General features: G+C 40.1%; 1 protein-coding gene across 1 annotated transcript in view; it reads left to right on the forward strand.

The window, feature by feature from the left end:
* The window catches only part of vegfc (vascular endothelial growth factor c), a 49,552-nt gene that overhangs the window by 13,557 nt on the left and 16,702 nt on the right, over window positions 1-19,293 (forward strand). Inside the window, exons 2-4 of the mRNA XM_028018963.1 lie at window positions 7,114-7,354; window positions 10,189-10,379; window positions 17,858-17,997. Coding sequence (XP_027874764.1) covers window positions 7,114-7,354; window positions 10,189-10,379; window positions 17,858-17,997 — 572 coding nt within the window. The remainder of the gene's footprint in view (window positions 1-7,113; window positions 7,355-10,188; window positions 10,380-17,857; window positions 17,998-19,293) is intronic.

Consider the following 19,293-nt stretch of genomic DNA (forward strand, 5'->3'; position numbering starts at 1 on the left):
AGTAAAAGTTTAAAGAATCATCTTGATAGTTTGATTGTTGTGTTACCATGGCTACAATATGGTGTAATCCTTGTGTTTGAGTTGGGTTTGTTCACAAATACATCACAGCAATAACCAATAATCAGTGATTGATTTTAAACTCGGCCAGTGAACCTGGTCTCTCTCAAAGGGAGAAGGGGGAGGGGGTTTCTGTCTAAGGCCCCATATTACCTTGGGCCGGCCCTGGAGGAACAACCTCTGTGATGCGCATCTCTGGAATCTACCTGGAATCTACCTGGAATCCCCCGGTGGCCCCTGTCAGTCTGCCGATGCTTTGGGGACATTTTGATTAATTTAATTGTGGCATGTTTGGCTTTTTGCTGCAGTTCTAATTATTGCTACAATATTTTCTCTGATGTTTATTTTGTGAACTCCAATTGCTCTGGGCCGAATCTTCCTTTAACACTTGAGGTTCTGCAGTAACTTATATTTACAGCCGCGAACCTCCAGCCCAGATCCCATCAGCAGTGGCTTTAACCCGCCTGGTAGTAACGTTAAGGAGAACCGGAGAGAACAGAGAGCAGGTGGTACCAGGTGGTACTGGGGCTTCTAGCTGCGTCGCGACTCGCAGTGACAGTCGGTACGTTGTCTTATATCAAGATGTCTGATATAAAGACATGCGACAGACTGGCGACTCTTTACAGGGTGACCCAGCCTCTCGCCCGGAGCGTTAGCTGGAGATAAAAAAACGCTCAAAAAGGTCACTAGGGGCATGAAAGATAAAAGAGGCAGGGGCTCAAGGCCCCTTTACCCCCCCCTCTGCACGTGCCTGGGAAGATTATTCATGCAATGAACTACAGAATGGAAAAGGTGTATGATTAAATAAATTAACCTTCTGCCTACTCCTTTTCAGACTCATAGTCACCAAACAAGTGGTGTATATTTTAGTATGTATGTTTGGTAATAGGGTAGTACACTTAGAAAATATGCAAGTTCAACTTTTTATTATGCATTTACTCTTGGTAAAATTAAATTCAAATTCTTCTCACCCTTAGTGCGCAGATTAAAATTAATAGAAAAACTTAATAAAACAAGTTAAAAACACTCAGGTTTGTTTATTTTAGCAACAATCAAAATGCGCTTCATCTTGTTTAGCTATCTCAGCGGTTCCTTCATTTCAAAACTATTTTATAACCCTCAGCTCTATTAAAAACCCAGGAAACAAGAGGAAAGATGAAAATAGTGAGTGCCATTGAGTCTCTGCTGCTTGTTGGCATTTCAGGGCAGGAAGCAGAATCTGTCAGGTGACAGTCTCGTTTAAAGGTTCTCAATTGTTTGGTTCACAAATCCAGAGGGACGGCTTTTTCCCATGCTGAAGGACAGGCGGTGTGTGTGTAAATATGTGGACACTCGTAAATAAACACATTCTTCCAAAAGGAAACATTACAAGTGGGAAATTGAGTGTTTGCTTGAGTGTCTCTTTGAAAAGCCTCTAATACAAAGGCGAGTGTGTATGCTTGTGTTTGATATGGCCTTGGTTGCAGCAAAAGTATTGTTTCTGATTGTGTGAATGTTAAATTGATCATTATCATTAATAGTACAATAGCATACGAGTAACTGCAATGAAGGTCAGGAAATGAGATAACATTCACACAGACTAGTCATGAATTTGTCAAACTGCAGCTGCCTGAAGTTCTGCTTTGATTCCTGACTAAACCTATTGATTAGAAATAAATCAAGACTTTTTAATGTAACATCATGTCCGACTGGCAGCAGAATCACCAGATAAAGATCCTGCATTGCAAGCACATAGAAAAAACAAAACAAAACAATGGGTTCTCTCAGTTTTTGATGGACATTATAGTATTTTTCATTATATTTGAACTGTTAAGGCCTGTAAGAAAGCTTAAGGTTTGTTTAGGCCTATTCACTGTCTCTGTAAGGCGTTTAAAGTGTTAAACTAAAAACATGTAAAAATAGCTAGAACTTTACCAGAACAAAAATAATGTGACTGCAGAACAGAATACCAAGAAATACCTCCATTTTTCATTTTGTTGCCACATTATGCAGTTAAAGGTTTGACTACTTAGACATTTTCATAATGACTAACTCATGGCATAAAGAGTTTTTGATTATTTTAGATATAAAATAAATGTTTTAATGCTACATTATCTGCCTAAAATGCAATAACATAGCAGTTCTTTTAATGAATTCTTGATCATCTGCAGCTAAAAAAAATACTTCTTACGTCAATATGTTAAAAATTGTCTCTTTCTACTTCACTTAACATCAATACAGTATAGAGCTGATCTGGTGACTATTTTTTAGATTAACTGATTAATAATTGTATAACAAAAGACTTAAAAATAGATTTTTATACAGTTTTTGATGCAACATATTTACAAAGGTCTATTTTTATCTTAAATGGAAAATATTTATGTATTTTTTGTACCGTTTTGGTTTAATTACTGCTCTGATTGTGTTGTTCTTTCTGTAAATTTCCTGTTTTTTGAGTCTGTATGCTCCATTTAACAATGAATCGATTACTAAATTAGTTGACGGTCATTTTAATAGTCGATTAATCACGATTAATCAGCACAGATTAATCGTTTCAGCCATAATTACATTAATCAAACAGTTGATTGTTTGTCGCACCAACTGGCATGTTGTAGCATTTCAGGCAGACCATATGGAGAAGCTGGTCACACGTGGAGATGATATGCTAGTTTTGTGACTGATTTTATTAAATCAAGGCTGCATCTGGCTTCACCAGAGACCCCCCACAGGACGGCCATGTGCTCAACCCAGAGGGAGGTCGCAGTGAAGCAGAAAAGTAGCTTCACTGCTTCTTCTCCAAGCTGAAGAAGCACAGAGATGTGCTGCACCGAACCCAGCCACATACCCTGCAGAAGGGGCCATTACTCCAGAACTTAAAGTTCTGTGGCATTGATTTTCTTAGGGAAGATGGGATTGGTGCCAACTGGTGCTGCTCCATTAAAATTCAACACATGTCCTGATGTAAAGACATTAAAGCACAGGTTAGAATCAAAGACTTTGCTGTCTATCAGTGCAGAAAGTGTTACAAAAACACTTCTGGGGATGTGAAGCTCCAGTAAATCACAATGAGAGCCATCCTTCACGAATAGAGGAAACCTGGAACAGTGGTTTTCCTTCCAAAATAACTCCAAGTGCACATATGTGACTTATCCTAGAGAACACACAAGAACCCAGAGCAACTTTTAATGTACTGTAAGACCCATTTGTCTCAGGTGACATCATGATAATGACACAAATAATGTTCCTGATTTTTATGATTCAGCAACAAGAAAGAACCTGGTCGAAATTATATCAATGGCAGAGTCTCAAGTCTAGAACAACTGCTGAATTAAAAGCTGTTCATCCAACATTTACCAGAATAAACATCTGGATTATCTCTACGATTGAAGACTTTTGCAGAAATATTCTGTGGACTGATGAGTAAAGTGTGTGTCATGAAACGGTGCGGTGTTGAGGTGGTGAGGCAGACGCTTGAGACCCAGGTAGAAATGAAAATGATGATTTTAATGACGGGAACACAGTCCAAACAACGAGCAGCAGGCAGATGGACACGACGACTAGACATTGGCAACGACATACAACGACAAGGACCCGACGAGGAACAAGGAACACAGGTGGAGTTAAATACATGGGCGGGTAATCACAGAAACGAGACACACCTGGGAACAATCAAGGGGAGGACAGGACAACGAAGAGACTCAAGGACACAGAAAACTCTAAATAAACACAGAAAAACACAGATCCTGACAGTACCCCCCCTCAAGGGCGGCTACCAGACGCCCACAAAAAAAAAAACACAACAAGGGTGGGCGGAGGGGCGCTGGACGGGGGGCCAGAGTCCAGAAAAACAAAAAACAACCCACCATCGTGGGCGGAAACACAAGAAGGGCCAAGAGTCCATAAACAAACAAAAAACTACCCACAGGGTGGGCGGAGGCAAAGGAGGCGGGAACCACAGAGGTGGTCTGGCGGTCGTCCGCGGGAACCACGGAGGCGGTCCGGCGGCCGTCCGCGGCGCTGGAGGCGGGAACCACGGAGGCGGTCCGGCGGCCGTCCGCGGCGCTGGAGGCGGGAACCACGGAGGTGGTCCGGCGGCCGTCCGCGGCGCTGGAGGCGGGAACCACGGAGGCGGTCCGGCGGCCGTCCGCGGCGCTGGAGGCGGGAACCACGGAGGCGGGACCCCCGGAGGCGGTCCAGCGGCCGTCCGCGGCGCTGGAGGTGGCAATGGGGAGTCCCGGGGGCCGCCCACAGACGGCGATGACGAGCCCCCCGAGGTAGGGTCTCGGTCGGAGCACAAGGGGTCTCGGTCGGAACGCTGGAGGTCAGGGTCTCGGTCGGAACGCTGGAGGTCAGGGTCTCGGTCGGAACGCTGGAGGTCAGGGTCTCGGGTGGAACGCTGGAGGTCAGAGTCTCGGTCGGAACGCAGGGGGTCTCGGTCGGAACGCAGGGGGTCTCGGTCGGAACGCAGGGGGTCTCGGTCGGAACGCAGGGGGTCAGGGTCTCGGTCGGAACGCTGGAGGTCAGAGTCTCGGGTCGGAACGCTGGAGGTCAGAGTCTCGGGTCGGAACGCAGGGGGTCTCGGTCGGAACGCAGGGGGTCTCGGTCTCGGGAGGAACGCAGGGGGTCTCGGTCTCGGGAGGAACGCAGGGGGTCTCGGTCTCGGGAGGAACGCAGGGGGTCTCGGTCTCGGGTGCGCCGGCAGGAACGCCGGCTGGAACGGCCTCCGGTGCGCCGGCAGGAACGCCGGCTGGATCGCCGGCTGATTCGGCCTCGGGTGCGCCGGCTGGAACGCCGGCTGATTCGGCCTCGGGTGCGCCGGCAGGAGCGCCGGCTGGAACGGCCTCGGGTGCGCCGGCTGGAACGGCCTCGGGTGCGCCGGCTGGAACGGCCTCGGGTGCGCCGGCTGGAACGCCGGCTGATTCGGCCTCGGGTGCGCCGACCGGAACGCCGGCTGGAGTTGCTGGTCCCGGAACTGGAGCGGGATCTGGGCTGGCGGAGAAACTGTGCGGCTTGGGAGGCAGAGGTTCGCCAGCCATGACGGCTAGGGCCGCCTTACGCTCCCACTCTGCCTCCCTCTGCAACTCCACAAACCCCGGGTGCGGAAAGCGAGGAACCCAGTAGTCCAGCAGCAGTACCAAGCGGATGGCGAAACCGAGGCGTCGGATGGCAGCGTACGGCTTGGCCATTGCCTCCTCGTACTCCCTGATCGTTTCAGTTAGCTCCTTTAACTCCTCTGGGTCCATGATGAAAAGTAAAAAATAGCGTGCCTCACCGTTCGGTCTGGTCGGGTCCTTCTGTCATGAAACGGTGCGGTGTTGAGGTGGTGAGGCAGACGCTTGAGACCCAGGTAGAAATGAAAATGATGATTTTAATGACGGGAACACAGTCCAAACAACGAGCAGCAGGCAGATGGACACGACGACTAGACATTGGCAACGACATACAACGACATACAACGACAAGGACCCGACGAGGAACAAGGAACACAGGTGGAGTTAAATACATGGGCGGGTAATCACAGAAACGAGACACACCTGGGAACAATCAAGGGGAGGACAGGACAACGAAGAGACTCAAGGACACAGAAAACTCTAAATAAACACAGAAAAACACAGATCCTGACTGTGTGGACATTTTTTGAAGCCCTGTGTCCTGTTACATCTGTGATAAACCAAGATGTTTAGAAAAAAACAACATTATACTGACAGTAAAACATATTTGGTAATTCTGTCTGTGTCATGTTGAGTTTTACTTTACGAACCCACATGCAAGAACACAATCAGAGAGAACGATTAAGTGCACAATAATCAGTTTATTGAAGTCAGGGGAGGGGTCAGGACGCGACTCCTGGTGCTGATGACCGGGTCGTCTTGCTACCAACAGGAGAAGCAGGGTCAGAGCAGTGAGGAGAAAATCCTTCGGGAATATTCCAGAGTCTGTCTTACTTGGAATGAGGGGGGTTCCACCAGAGAGGGATCGACGAGAGGAAAGGGTGGACACACGAGGGGTGGCTTCTGACCGGTAGCACCGACAGCGTCGAGGGAGGACACAGGAGGTAGGGAATCCACAACGAGGGGAGCACAGGCGCACACTGAACTCGGGGAGGACTGCTCTTCGCCAGAACCGCGAGAGAACAGCAGGATATCTGACGAGGAAGACAACAAAGGGTTAGAGCGGAACAGATCACAGAGAGCCTAGTTCTGGAACGAGTTGTTACCGAAGTAAGCAAACACTCAGGCGATGAGACGGAGAGGAGCTGCTGCTTAAATCCATAATCCACGCCCTCCAAAACAAGCTGCAGGTGTGTAAACGGGTTGAACTCAGCAGCCTTCCAGGGGCTCTGTCTGTTGGCGACCTCTGGTGGATGTCATGAGGAATGCCAGTCCCAACGGCAGGAAAAAAAAAACTCAAACCAAAAAAAACCCAAAATAAAACGGAAACAAAATGCAGACCCTGACAGTCTGACACTTAACACTTGATTGAACCATTAATTAAGTTTCCTATCTAAGCCACCAGCTTGCGAAATGAAGTTTGAGGGTCAACTCCACCTTTGAATGCCCCCCCAAAAAAGCTAAATAAACATTTTGGAGCAGCTTAGTCAAAGTTTAATCTTAATTCTGATAGAAATGCTGTGGCTTGATCTGAAACTGTTCATGCGTTATGAAATCAAAACAATTCTCAAAGAAGAGTAACAGTAATTTGTTTATCCACCATTAGCACATTTAGCTGCTTTGATTGACAGCGCTAAGCCCTGCCTTCTGTCTCTGATTGGTTGCTTTTGGTAGTTAGTGGTGCATTTCTTCAGACGGATATAGTGACTCTACGACAAGATGGAGGACATTGGCTTTCACAGATTATCTGTCTGAACAAACTGTCACAACATGCTGACAGTTTTAACAAATATGTAAAAAAAAAAAACCTCTAGCTTTCAGGGTATAGATAATTTTTTGCAGAGCCACGTACAATCGGTGACGTTGTAAAAACTGTTCCCAGGTTTGTCAGAAGCAATCACCGGAACCATGTATACTTTGAGGTTGGAGTCCCTCTCTGAGTGAAGGTGTTTCTTGTTATTTACAGGACACATTACCAAAGCCGGACATGGAGCAGAAGCTGCGTTCAGCCTCCAGTGTAGATGAACTGATGAGTCTGATCTATCCTTCATATTGGGCTGCTCTGAAGTGCAGATCCAAACTTTCTGCCGCTGCATCCTCAGCTTCCAAATTCACTCAGAGGCCACAGACTCACCGGCTGCGGCCGCTTTCTGAAGCCGAGGAGCCGACATACGCTGCTGCCTACCTCAACTTGGATGTCCTTAAAAGTAAGTGCCTTCTTTTTCCCCTTTTACAACTACATGTAAAAAAAAATCCTTTTCCAATGGGAGTTGTACATAATGAGGATTTCTGTCACGCACAGTGCTATGTTGTTTTTAAGAACATTTGCTATCGGACTAAAGTTTCCCATCTGGGAACAATGCCTGTAAGTAGATATTTGCCATTGGCTGGTAGTCAGCTGTAGGTGTTTATATGGAGCGTCTCAGATTTGTTTCAGATGTTTACTTTTAAACGGTCCATTTTGTCAAGCAACTTTTTCTTGACAATTTGACTTAGAAATAACAGAAACAGGAAAAAAAATGACTTGGGGAAAGAGTACACATTACCTTCCTTAAAACTCGCACCTAAATTTGCACTTTTTCAGAGAATATAATATGAAAATGGTTCTGTTTCTCATGACTAATAGTTGGATGAACCCATTTAATATTAAACTATTATGTTTGCTCCTTTTAAATCATGCTGAAAATCAGAAACTACTCAAATGCACCTCATCAAATGTTTACATAAGCTGGAAATTTTGGCCTGATGACAAAAAAACAAGCATGCAAAATGTTCCTAAAGGTAACTTTGCTTAATGTTGAGCTGTTTGCTGAATTTAGCTTGTGGGTTTAAAATGTCAGGGAGTTTTTGGCTCCTGTGTGTTTCACCCAGTCATCCTGTGATTTTTGACCAGTACTGGATTTAAAATCACAGGAAAAGTGTAGTCATTTTCAAAGGATTTCTGGGAGAAGGTGGCGAGCTTTATAAACAAGATAATGATGTAAATCCAAAGCTAACTGTGTTTAAATCCTCATTATGAAGTGTAAAATGATTGAACCAAGCAACAAATGTCTGGAAAATTGTTCAGCATACAAAGGAAATCCTACAAATGGCTTCAGCCAACATACTGGTAGTGGAACTGTTTTGACGTGCAGAATAAAGAAAAAAAATGTGCTGCACGGTCGAGTAGCCAGACGAAAGTCATTACTTGGCCCAATGAGCCAAAAAAAAAAACCCTGAAACAAAGGTAACTTTATGGCCACGACTATCAACGCTACATTTACACCATGAGTGTTCTTGTGTGAGCTACAAAGATGCAAGGCATTTGGTTAAAATTGATGGGAAGATTTATCCAGAAGGTTATGAGAAAATACTCACCAGCTCAGAGGTTGTGTATGTGGCTCTTATCCAAAACGAAAGTCGACCTGTCATAGATTACGGAAAAGAAACAAAAAGAAAAATAAAGTTACTGAAGGGGCCGCATTGATCATTTAGCCACTTTGGAGAGATCTCAAACATGCAATTCATCCAGGAAAGAACTCGACTTTACAGGAACTGGAGACTTTTGGCCAGAAAGAATTGGCAGCTTTATGGGTTGAAAATAACTTTTCTCACCCACAACTACCACAAAAGACTTGAAGCTGTCAGTGGTCTGTTGGGTCAGTAGTTCCTATTGTCATTATGATTTAAAAAGTGCAATAAATTGTTGGCTTCAGCCAAAAACTAACAATGACTTACCAAAATGGTTTTCTGTTGTTAATATTCTCATAAAAATGGTACAAACACTACAATTCTGCTAGAGTAATTAAACTCATAAGCACAGACAACAAATTGATAATTACGTATAATGTAAGCGTTATCTTCAGTTGTATCTTTTCTAGAAAATCCATTCATGTATATATAACGTGTTTAAGAGTGTATTAGGTCACAGTTAGTATCCAGGTCTAGACAAAATACTGATGTTTGTCAGAATTTCCTGATGTCTCTCAGCTTGTCTTCTAGTTTAAACTTGAAATGATCAGATTAGAACCAGAAGTTGCACATTTAAACAGAGCTGCGTGACTGTTTTCAGAACCAGGGCTGCAATTATATCAGAAACATAAGTAACTACAACAGCATTCCTAAAAATTCAGATCATAATTATGAATCTGATATTGATTACTATTTATCAACATTTTGAGGATTATTTTCCATTATTTCCATGACACAATGGAACAATAATTTGTATTACACAAGGAGCTTAAAGGGAACCTATTATGCAAAATTCACATTTTACACAATTTTGTACTTCAATTCAGGTCTCTGCTGCTTCTAAAAGCACCCAGCCATTTTTTTTGGCAATAAGTTCATGTTTTTTTTTGGTATCTGGAAAATGAGCTGTTTCAAAAACTTTCAGATTGTTAAGTCACAATTGATGGGCACGGGTCTGTTACCTAGCAACCCAAGTGTAGCTCCAGCATGTTTGATCAGCTAGTTTTACCACTGTACAATGGCTGCTGGAAAAGATAAGTGTTCTGTTGTTGACTTACCATCCAGAAACAACTTACTGTATTCCTGTTGGTTTTGCGGGAGGCTTTACTTCTGATTTTCAAAGATGTATGGTTGTATAATTGCGCATCTGTCTGCAGCCATTTTCACATGCGAGTGTACATAAATGTTGAGTTGGGGGGCGTGGCCAGCAGCAGCTTATTTTAATTTAAAGTGACAAGACACCCTAAACCAGAACAACAGAAGTGGGCAGACTAAAATCGTAAAACAATTTTGTGCAAAAAGGTAATGAACATGTTTTGTAAAGCCCATAGATCTATCCTAACCTGTTCAAGGAAGCATAATAAGTCACCATTAAGTATCCCAGCCTCTAAAAACATACATTATGTTGAGCATTAAGGGCAATATTAATGTAGAGTATGACTGTAACACTTTAAATGTAATATCTTACCAAGCGTGCATCCAAGTCTTTGTTATACTGAACACATGACGATTGGGATACAATACTTTGTGCAGCAGAAAAATAAAAGATAAGAAAAGAAATGTTGCAAACAGCTGACTTTTTTGTGTGCAGGTATAGAGTTGGAGTGGAGGAAAACTCAATGCATGCCCAGAGAAGTGTGTGTTGATGTGGGCAGGGAGTTCGGGGCTCCCACCAACGTCTTCTATAAGCCACCGTGTGTGTCTGTATATAGGTGTGGAGGATGCTGCCCCTCCGAGGACAAACAATGCAGAAATATCTCCACCGGTTACCTCAGCAAAACTGTAAGTTAACAACATTCTTCCCTTTTGTGCTATTGATTTTACATTAAATGACAAAGTTGCTACAAAACATGAATAATCAATTAACGTGAGCACCAGTCAAACTGAAAGAAGGGGTTTACGTATTCTACTTTTCACTGTTTACAGGTTTGCTGTTGTCGCAGCTGTTTTCCTGTTACCATGACAAAGCTTTTTGTCATGGTAACATCTACATGTTAAGTTTGTCAAAGTCAAGCTAGCATAACTGCTTGACATAACTGCTTCCCTCTTCCTCGCTATTTTTAAAAAAAATTAAAGTTGTTTCTGACCTTCTTAGCTAGTTGTCATAGCGCTGACAAATAGTACCAAAGCACTGAATGCCTTTTTCTTTTATACATCATGCATACAGATTTAATTTGTTATGTTGACAACTTGACAGCTAAAACCAATGGTAGCCAACAGCAGCCAGCATCTTGCGTGACGTCACACTGCAACATGTTGCAATCAGTCTGGAGATTGCTACGGGAAAGGGAGCCGTCTGTTAATATTGCTTATGCAACAGACAGCATTAGCAATCGAGTGCATTAACAATGCATCAGCATCTATTGAGTTTGGGTAGGTATTATACCTCCCATACCAGAAAGAGCCGGAGTTTTTAAAGAGACAGAGGCCCAATTTCAAGGCGCTAAATTAAAAAGTAACATTTCTTTTGAGTCATATTTGATAGACAAAGCTTTTTTTTAACAAGTGAAGGTAACATAGTTGATTGATTGTGCTATAAAATAGCACTATATGCCTGGAAAACACATATTACTGCCCAGTTTCCCATCATGCTCCACCTCTTCGTGTTCTTGCTTCTGTGTGTAAACATCTCACCTCTCAGCACTGACAGTGTTGCCTTAAAATGAGGTAAATCCTCTCAGCTGGATTGTTCATTTCCACATAGATGCTGGTAATGGAAGGACCCTCGCAGTGCGTAATGGCTTATTGTTTTAGCTCAGCTGTGCTAGTCATTTCCTAAGTGGTAATTGAATGAACTGGTGGTAGCAGTTTAAGCGAATGGCTCCTTTGTTATATGAACTGTTAGAGCAGATTCAATCAACAGAGGAAGTTGAAATAGCCAGAGTAGTTTAAGAATGTTGCTATCTCTTAATTTAATCGTCTGTGTTTTGCTCGTACTTCACCAGAGCCAGACTAAGGCATAAGCAAACTAATCCGCTGCTTTAACCATCAGGGATCTCCCATGAATGGTCAAACTAAGAGTTTGAAGTTTTATATTTGTTTATTGAGAATGAGAAAAGTTTGACTTGAATGTTTCAGTAAAGTTTCATTAAAACATTCTAAGTTGTTTCAAATTTTTAATTAGGTTTAATGGGATTGGCATACTTACTTTGTAAAAGAGCAAATAATAATCTTTATTATTTGTTGTGTTACCATAGTTACAATCTGATGCTATGAGGTTAATATTTAATTTTTGTTTAATTTTCGGTTTGTTTGCAAATAAATCTCCGCAAACAATAACCAATTATCCCTAATTGATTTTAAGACCAGCCAACTAAACACGGCCCCTCTCCCACACTGTAAAAAAAAAAAGTCTGTAAAACCATTACCGTTTAAAATTAGGTACATTTTTTTTTTACCATATTATAAAATACGGTAAAATTCTGGCAACCACAGCTGTTGGTATTTTACCTTTTTTTTATTATTTTTACAGTGCAGATTACGCCAACTCTGGATCAAAATAGTTACTGGGAGTGATGGTGTTAATAGGAAATTCTACTTAAGGACCCAATTCCACCGTGATCCGGCCCTGTTCTTCCCTCTGCACTATGCTCAACAGAGTAATATGATGCATTTCTTCTTTGGTTGGAGACTTTTATGTTTAATCACAGCTATATGTGCCAAGTTCAATAAGGATAATGAACTACTAGATGGACAAAAGCAACATATTTTGCACACATACTGACAGACTCTCTCTTTTACATCTTTAGGAAAAATAGGACGAAATGACAAAATATGCTCTGTAAGGTTTACCTGCAAACATCTGGTTTCATTCCCAGTCTGTAGTTTGTCCGTTTCAGCTGTAATGGGAATGACAAACTTAATGTGTGGTTTGTTTCTGCAGATGCTTTTTATCATGTTGAAAGTCGAATTCCATCTGGTTGGAATGTCTTGAATAAGCAGCTCTTTCTTTTGTCATGTTGAATTTGCTATTGTCTGAATCCTGCAGTACGTGCTGGACTGTGTGTAAAGTTGTCATCGACTTTTTTGCACTTGACAGAGACGCTGTCAAACGCGCCATTGTGCAGAGATGCTGCAACTGAACCCTGGACACTGTGTGCAACGCAGGGGACAAAACACAGCGATCAGATTTCCTGCAGTATGTTTGAAAGTGTGCAGATCTTTTTCCTGAAACATTTCATTGCTGTGCAACACATAAAATGTTTTGCCCATTTTCTATAGTTTGTTTGAATTCATGGGTTCATATGTTCTTCTGTGGATTTTTACTGTTTTATACAACATTTGCAACATTTTGTTGTACTTGTTCATAATTTCAAATAAAAATGAGTATATCCTGATTCTGGGGATGTTACACATCACCAGAGTTAGGTAGGAACTAGCTACTCAATTACATTTACTTGAGTAACATTTTTGAAAAAACAATTACTTTTAGAAGAATTTTTTATTATGATGTACTTTTTGCTTTATTTGTGTAGTTTTATTCTGAACTATTTTTACTCTTACTTGAGAAATCTTTCTGAATTCTGAACCAATTGAATAAAAAACAAACATGTCTTAACCAAAAATTCATCAGACACAGACACATACCTGCAGTTTTTGTTAAGGTTTCATAAGTTTAATATTTACTTTTAACCTGATTTTGGTTTTTTTTGTTACTTATATGAATTATTGCCTTTTCTATCTTTAAAAGACCAAAATTTCCACTTAACTTTATATTTTGGTCCACCTGATGACGTAATTTGTAGATATTAAATGATAATTTGATCAATTGTTATACTTACATTTCACTTAAGTAATTTCTTGGATGGCTACTTTTTAGTTTTACTTGAGTAAAAATATGTTTAAGTACTTGAGTACAATTATTGGGTACTTTGCCCCCCCAATGCACACCACATTATTTTGACAGGATGCACAAAATAAAGTTATTAAGGTTGCTGCATTTTAGAATAATATTCCAGTTGTTGAAACGAAGATCTCAAGTTTTTTTGTTTTGTTTTTGAGAAACAGACACCTTTCCGTTAAGTTGCAAGTAAAAAAGTCCAAGGCCGAAACTGAGCAGCTTTCCTTCTGGCAGCAGATACAAGGCTGAGTGGAGAGCCACAATCTTTGAGGTTTCACAAGACATTCCTCCTCTCTTGTGCTTTCCAAACTGTTTTTTTTGGCATGGGTGCTCAGACAAGTCGCTAAAGTTTGGATACTTATATGAGTGATGTAGTACATCATCTAAATCACACGTGACTAGATAGAGTTCAACTGAATCCTAATGAGTTTTTTAATGTTAAAAATAATTGCCCTTAAAATGTACATATGGCAAGGTGAAGGGTGAAATAACAGTTTCTGCTAAGAGCATTCTGTGGTTAGTTTCGTCACTATGAAATACTCAGTTGGATGATTGCTTTGGCGTTGGCTTGAAGCAGCTGGCTGAATTTGAAAGAACTTAGAAAGCAATAGAATTATACAAACTGTAATTTCCAGTTTGACTGTAAGTATCTTTAACCGTTTTTGCGTCTCCGGTGGCTCTGTGCAAAAAGGTTTTTGCTTAACATCTGTTCTGCTGTTTTTTTAAAATGGGTAATTTCATCTGTTGGACTTTTATGCCACATCCGAAGTGTTCTGGTTTTGTCGTTGTTGGTCATGTTGCCTTCAAAGGTCTAAACGCCTCGTCTGTTGCTTTTAGATATTTTTCTGCACAGGAAATCGTTAAGGTCTTGAATAATACTGTAGTAATTTCTCTACATGCTCTGAACTGTATAATCTAATACATAATGTTGTATTCAATAGACCAGAAGTGTCCAAAGTGCGGCCCGTGGGCCATTTGTGGCCCTCAAAGTAGTTTTGTGCGGCCCCTGGAAGCAGTTTAGGAAACGTTTAAATGAAGTTGATACAGATGGAGACTTTTCTTTCTTTTGTATGAGATTTTCAGCGACAAATTTTATATCTTACATAAAACAATTTTAGGTTTTTCATCAGACACAGACACATACCTGCAGTTTTTGTTAAAGTTTCATAAGTTTTATATTTACTTTTACCTGATTTTGTTATTTTTCTGTTACTGTTTGCCATGTTTTTTTGTTGTTTGTTTATTCGCTTTCATTTCAGTGTCAAAGTAAGTAGGGCCACAAATCTCCACCAACTTTTTACTCAAAAACAGACTTAGTCACACCCAATAATTAAAATTGGCGAAATCCAGTTAAGAGTTTTCAAAGGCAGTTCTTATTTTTTTTGCTAGGAATAAACTAATTAGGATATATTTACCAAAAGGTTATCTAGTCACGTCTGAAGAAGACAATGAGTGCGACTTTCTCCTTCATGAAACGTAAATAAAAATGGAGAGGCATCACAATTTAGAGGTTGTAGGATTTTTCCTGTCTTTGGCAGAAGACCAGAAGGAATTACTGCTGCAAGCACTAGATTCACTTGTTTGTTTTGAGTGTATTTACCCAGAATGCCCTGCACTGTCGTCCGCTTCCTACTTTTGGAGCGGTCTCCGGTTCACTTTCCTCCATATTTGCAGTAAAACCTCAACAGAGTTCACATCAACCAAACCAATACCTAGGTTTTTAGGCAGACCAGAATTAGCTTTTGTTAATCCGCATCAGAGTTCGATTGAGCATTCACACCTCCCCGAATGAACTGGACATTCTCGACAAATGAACTAAAGTTTGGTGATATCTTCTGGAAAGTTGTTTTCTCTGATCACTTGGTAAGATTTTGTATTTTTGCAGTGAAAACAACATTTACAGGCTACAGATGACATTTAACATTTTATAAGTTAAATGAAATGTATGAGAACATTGAGAGCTGAATAACTCCAGAGCCGTGTCTGCCCAAAGATCGTGTAAAGAAAAGTGTTTAGCTGTGTGTAAAATGTCCCACCCAGCAGCACACAATGCCACAATCAAAGGAAGTTCACAAGAGATTTGGAAGAATATGATGTATATGTGGTAACGTCAAAAGTTTGGACACGCCTTCCCAAACTTTTGTTTTTTTTTTCTTCATTGTGGAAATACTAAAAACATCAAAACTATGAAGTAATGCATCAATGTGTGAGATGAAAACACGGTTAATTTCTCAAAGTAATCACTGTTTGCAATTCTCTACTTGAAGGAGTTTCCCACATTTATTGAATGGTTTGTCACTCAGAGTCAGTTGTTACATAAAACACAAAAGCTTTCACAGGTTTGTTAGTTTTACTTTTCTGCTCTTTTTTTTTTTTTTTACCCAAAAATATTTCTTACTTTATTTGACTACATTCTGACTCTTTTCGAAAAGCTGTTCACGCGACATTTAAAAGCTTTCAGTTGAAAACTCTCCAGATTAAATAATCTGATCTCACATCTACGTTTTTAGTGTAATTCACTTGACTAGTTTAATGTTTAGGTGCTTGTTTATCTGTGTGTGGGGTAGATTTATGGAATGGATTAAATTATGAGTTTCAAAAAAGTAAAAATATGAACCAGTTTAGGAGCTTATTGGGAAATATGTTTTTTTAGGATGGGTATTTCAAAGACCAAAAATGCTATTGATAATATTAAAAATGTATAAATAATTGTATGTTTAAGGATGAGAATATGAGATTTAAGTGTCATTCAATGTGGGAATAATTTAAGAATTTAGGTTATGGGTATCAGAACGGCAGGAAATCATAAGATCTTGTATCTTCTACCTGCTCGTTTTTGAACAAATAACGTAAATTTGCACGTTAATGGGCATTATAATAAATAAATTAGAATGTAGCTATCACAACATAAAAATAGAGATTATTTGGGACCATACCATCAAAAGACTGGCTAAATTGAGTTATAAATGACCAGAAGCTGTAGAAAGAGAGGCTCCTCTCTGCAACTACATGCCAGAAATGATGCATGAAAGAGGCAATGCACTGCAGGAACTAGGAGTTTGTTTGTTGGGATCAGTGTGGAGGTGAACTTTTCTACATTTCAGTGTTGAGGCTCAAAGAACTTTCTTTGTATTTTACAAGCATGAAAGGATTAGCTTTAAGTCTATCCTCTTTAGGATATGAAGTAGAAAGAGTTTAATCTGTCCTGAATCTTGTAATGCAGTTATTGAGACTAAATACGTATTACTCAAGCTGAGATTCCAAAAGAATGTTTATACACATATAAATCTGGGGTGTCAAACTCATTTTCATTTTGGGCCAAATCAAGATCATGAATGTGCCAGAATGTATTGGTAAAACCTGTTCACAAACTGTTAAAATATCAATAAATTCTTAAAATTAAATAATATTGTTGAACATCTTTTCAGTCCCTCCAGGATTCTGTGATTCTTTTTGTGAATTTCTTTTGTTTTGCAATAAAAAATCAAAGTGTTTGTGGTACTAATTTGGAAATATTTGCAATATTTGTGCTTATAAATGATGGTAAATGCGACTTTTTATTACTCGCTGTATAGATCATGGACTATAATCTGACATCAATTATAGCTGAGGCAGCTGTTTAGTACAAGTAAGAAAGTTTTTGATAGTTTATCTGCAATAAGCTTTCAATTACTAGCACAAAATGTGGGGATTTGCTGATTTTGCGTGAATTTCCACTATAATTCTGAAGAAACCGGAAGGTCTGATTGATGTAACCTGGCAGTAAAGAGATAAAAACTGCATTGATTTGATTGCTAACATAATATTTAAGCACACTTAGTGTCTAGAATCTAGAGGGCTACATAAAGCTATGACGGGCCGTATTTGGCCCACGGACCTTGAGTTTGACACGTGATATAAATATATAGTGATGACAGCCACAAAAGGTCTTACAGGCTGCACGTAGAAAGTTCAGTGGAAGAAAAATGTGTTCTAGGAAGTGATGCAACAAAAAAACTGCACTTTTACTGTGGAGTTTCTCTTTGGAGTTGCACCAAATTTCAAACACTAACTGGGAACATATTTTACAGACTTTATATTTATCTAACTTCTTGAAGGAGTTTTGATCTCTTCTATGTCAGAGTGAAAGCTAAAAATCAAAAACTATGTTTGCAATGGACAGTTGCTAGTCTCTCTTGACTGCAGACTCATTTGCACAACTTGGCTGTTGCATGTGTTTGTTTCAGATTTCCACATTATACCCTTAATATTTTTATCTTGTGTAAAACATATTTAATTTCAAGAATGTCATTTCATTTTACGTTTGTCAGAATATTTAGCAGTTGAAAGAAAATGCCATTGTTTAATTTTCTATTTGTATTTCACAGTGTTTGTGTTGTTTTTTTGATGTTTTTCCTCTCATTTGTTGCTCTCTCTGCAGCTCTTTGAGATCACAGTGCCTCTGACCCAGGGCACCAAGCCTGTAACCATCAGCGTGGCCAACCACACCCAGTGCAGCTGTCTGTCCAAACTGGACATTTACAGACAAGTTCACAGCATCATCAGGCGCGCCCTGCCAGAGTAAGAATAACATTTTCACTATGGCAAACACTCATACTGTCCATTATGAAAGAATAACCTGTAAAACCCGAGCAGAAGCATTTCCAACAATAATATAAGTCGCAACACATGCCATAGATGAACCAAACGATGCACATTGTAGATCCACCCAACAGAAAAAGACTCATCTAAGCGACAGAAACTCTTTTGTCTCAGCAAGAAACATAAAAACTGCAACGATTCGCTTTCAAAGTAAAGCTCGTTTAAAACTCACTGGACCAGCAGCTGAAGAAAAGGAAAAATTATTCTTATTTCATGAAGGCGAATGTTTGTTGTCACAATAACTACTTTTGCTGGATGCTAAATTGTCCCAGAATTTATTGTGGTAACATTGTTGTTTTGAGACCAGTTCCAACTAATATAATGTTAATGGCACAATAGTGCAAGAACACATTTTCAAAGTTCAATAAACGTTAAATTCCAATGAACATTTAACGCTGAAACTGGAAGACATTTCAAATATCCAAAATAAATAAACAAAACAACAGAAACAGAAATAAAATGAATTATGAAGCCTGTAAACAAAGTTGTTCTTCAGAAAATGGCTAGTTGAGACCAAGACTTTTATCATCCACTTTTTAGTAGAGAAAGACAGAAAAGAGAAAAACGATAATTGATTTTCCTTCAATTTATTATGTGATTAACTGATGAGAATTTGTACGGACCACTGGATTTTCTTTTTGGCTGTCTGATGTTATTTACAGTGTCTGACCAGGGTAATGACTGTGCGATTCTGTTATTATTATTAGATGGAATGACTGCCTGTGTAAAAAATAAGGGAAGAATAAACCTATAAACATGATAAATTTCAAGTAACGGTTCCAAATTGTGACAAAATGACTAATTTCAGTTAGGTTCACCTTGACTTTTAACAACTAATACCTTCACTAATACCAAAATGCATGTGCTATATGTTTGCTACATGTTTTGGATTGTAACTGCATTCTTTCTGCTGTGTGCAAGTTTTATTTATAATGTATGCCGTATTCTCTGGGATCTTTTATCTTAATACCAAATCAATCCAAATAAACCTTGCAGTACCTCAGGCACACTACATTTATTTTAGACATGTCACTTTGCGATTTGATCTCTAAAAAAAAAAGAGGCCAAGGGTTTCTTCATCTTTTGGTGAAACTTATTTTCCTGGAAGTTTTAGTAACGCTGGTAAAAAGTGTGAAACTCTTCCTATTGCAGCATCGAGGTTTCATTCAACAGCTGACAGTGGGAACAACACTCCCGTGGGAGATTTAAAAGTCA

This window comes from Xiphophorus couchianus, chromosome 5 (assembly GCF_001444195.1).
Source record: "Xiphophorus couchianus chromosome 5, X_couchianus-1.0, whole genome shotgun sequence".
Taxonomy (NCBI): domain Eukaryota; kingdom Metazoa; phylum Chordata; class Actinopteri; order Cyprinodontiformes; family Poeciliidae; genus Xiphophorus; species Xiphophorus couchianus.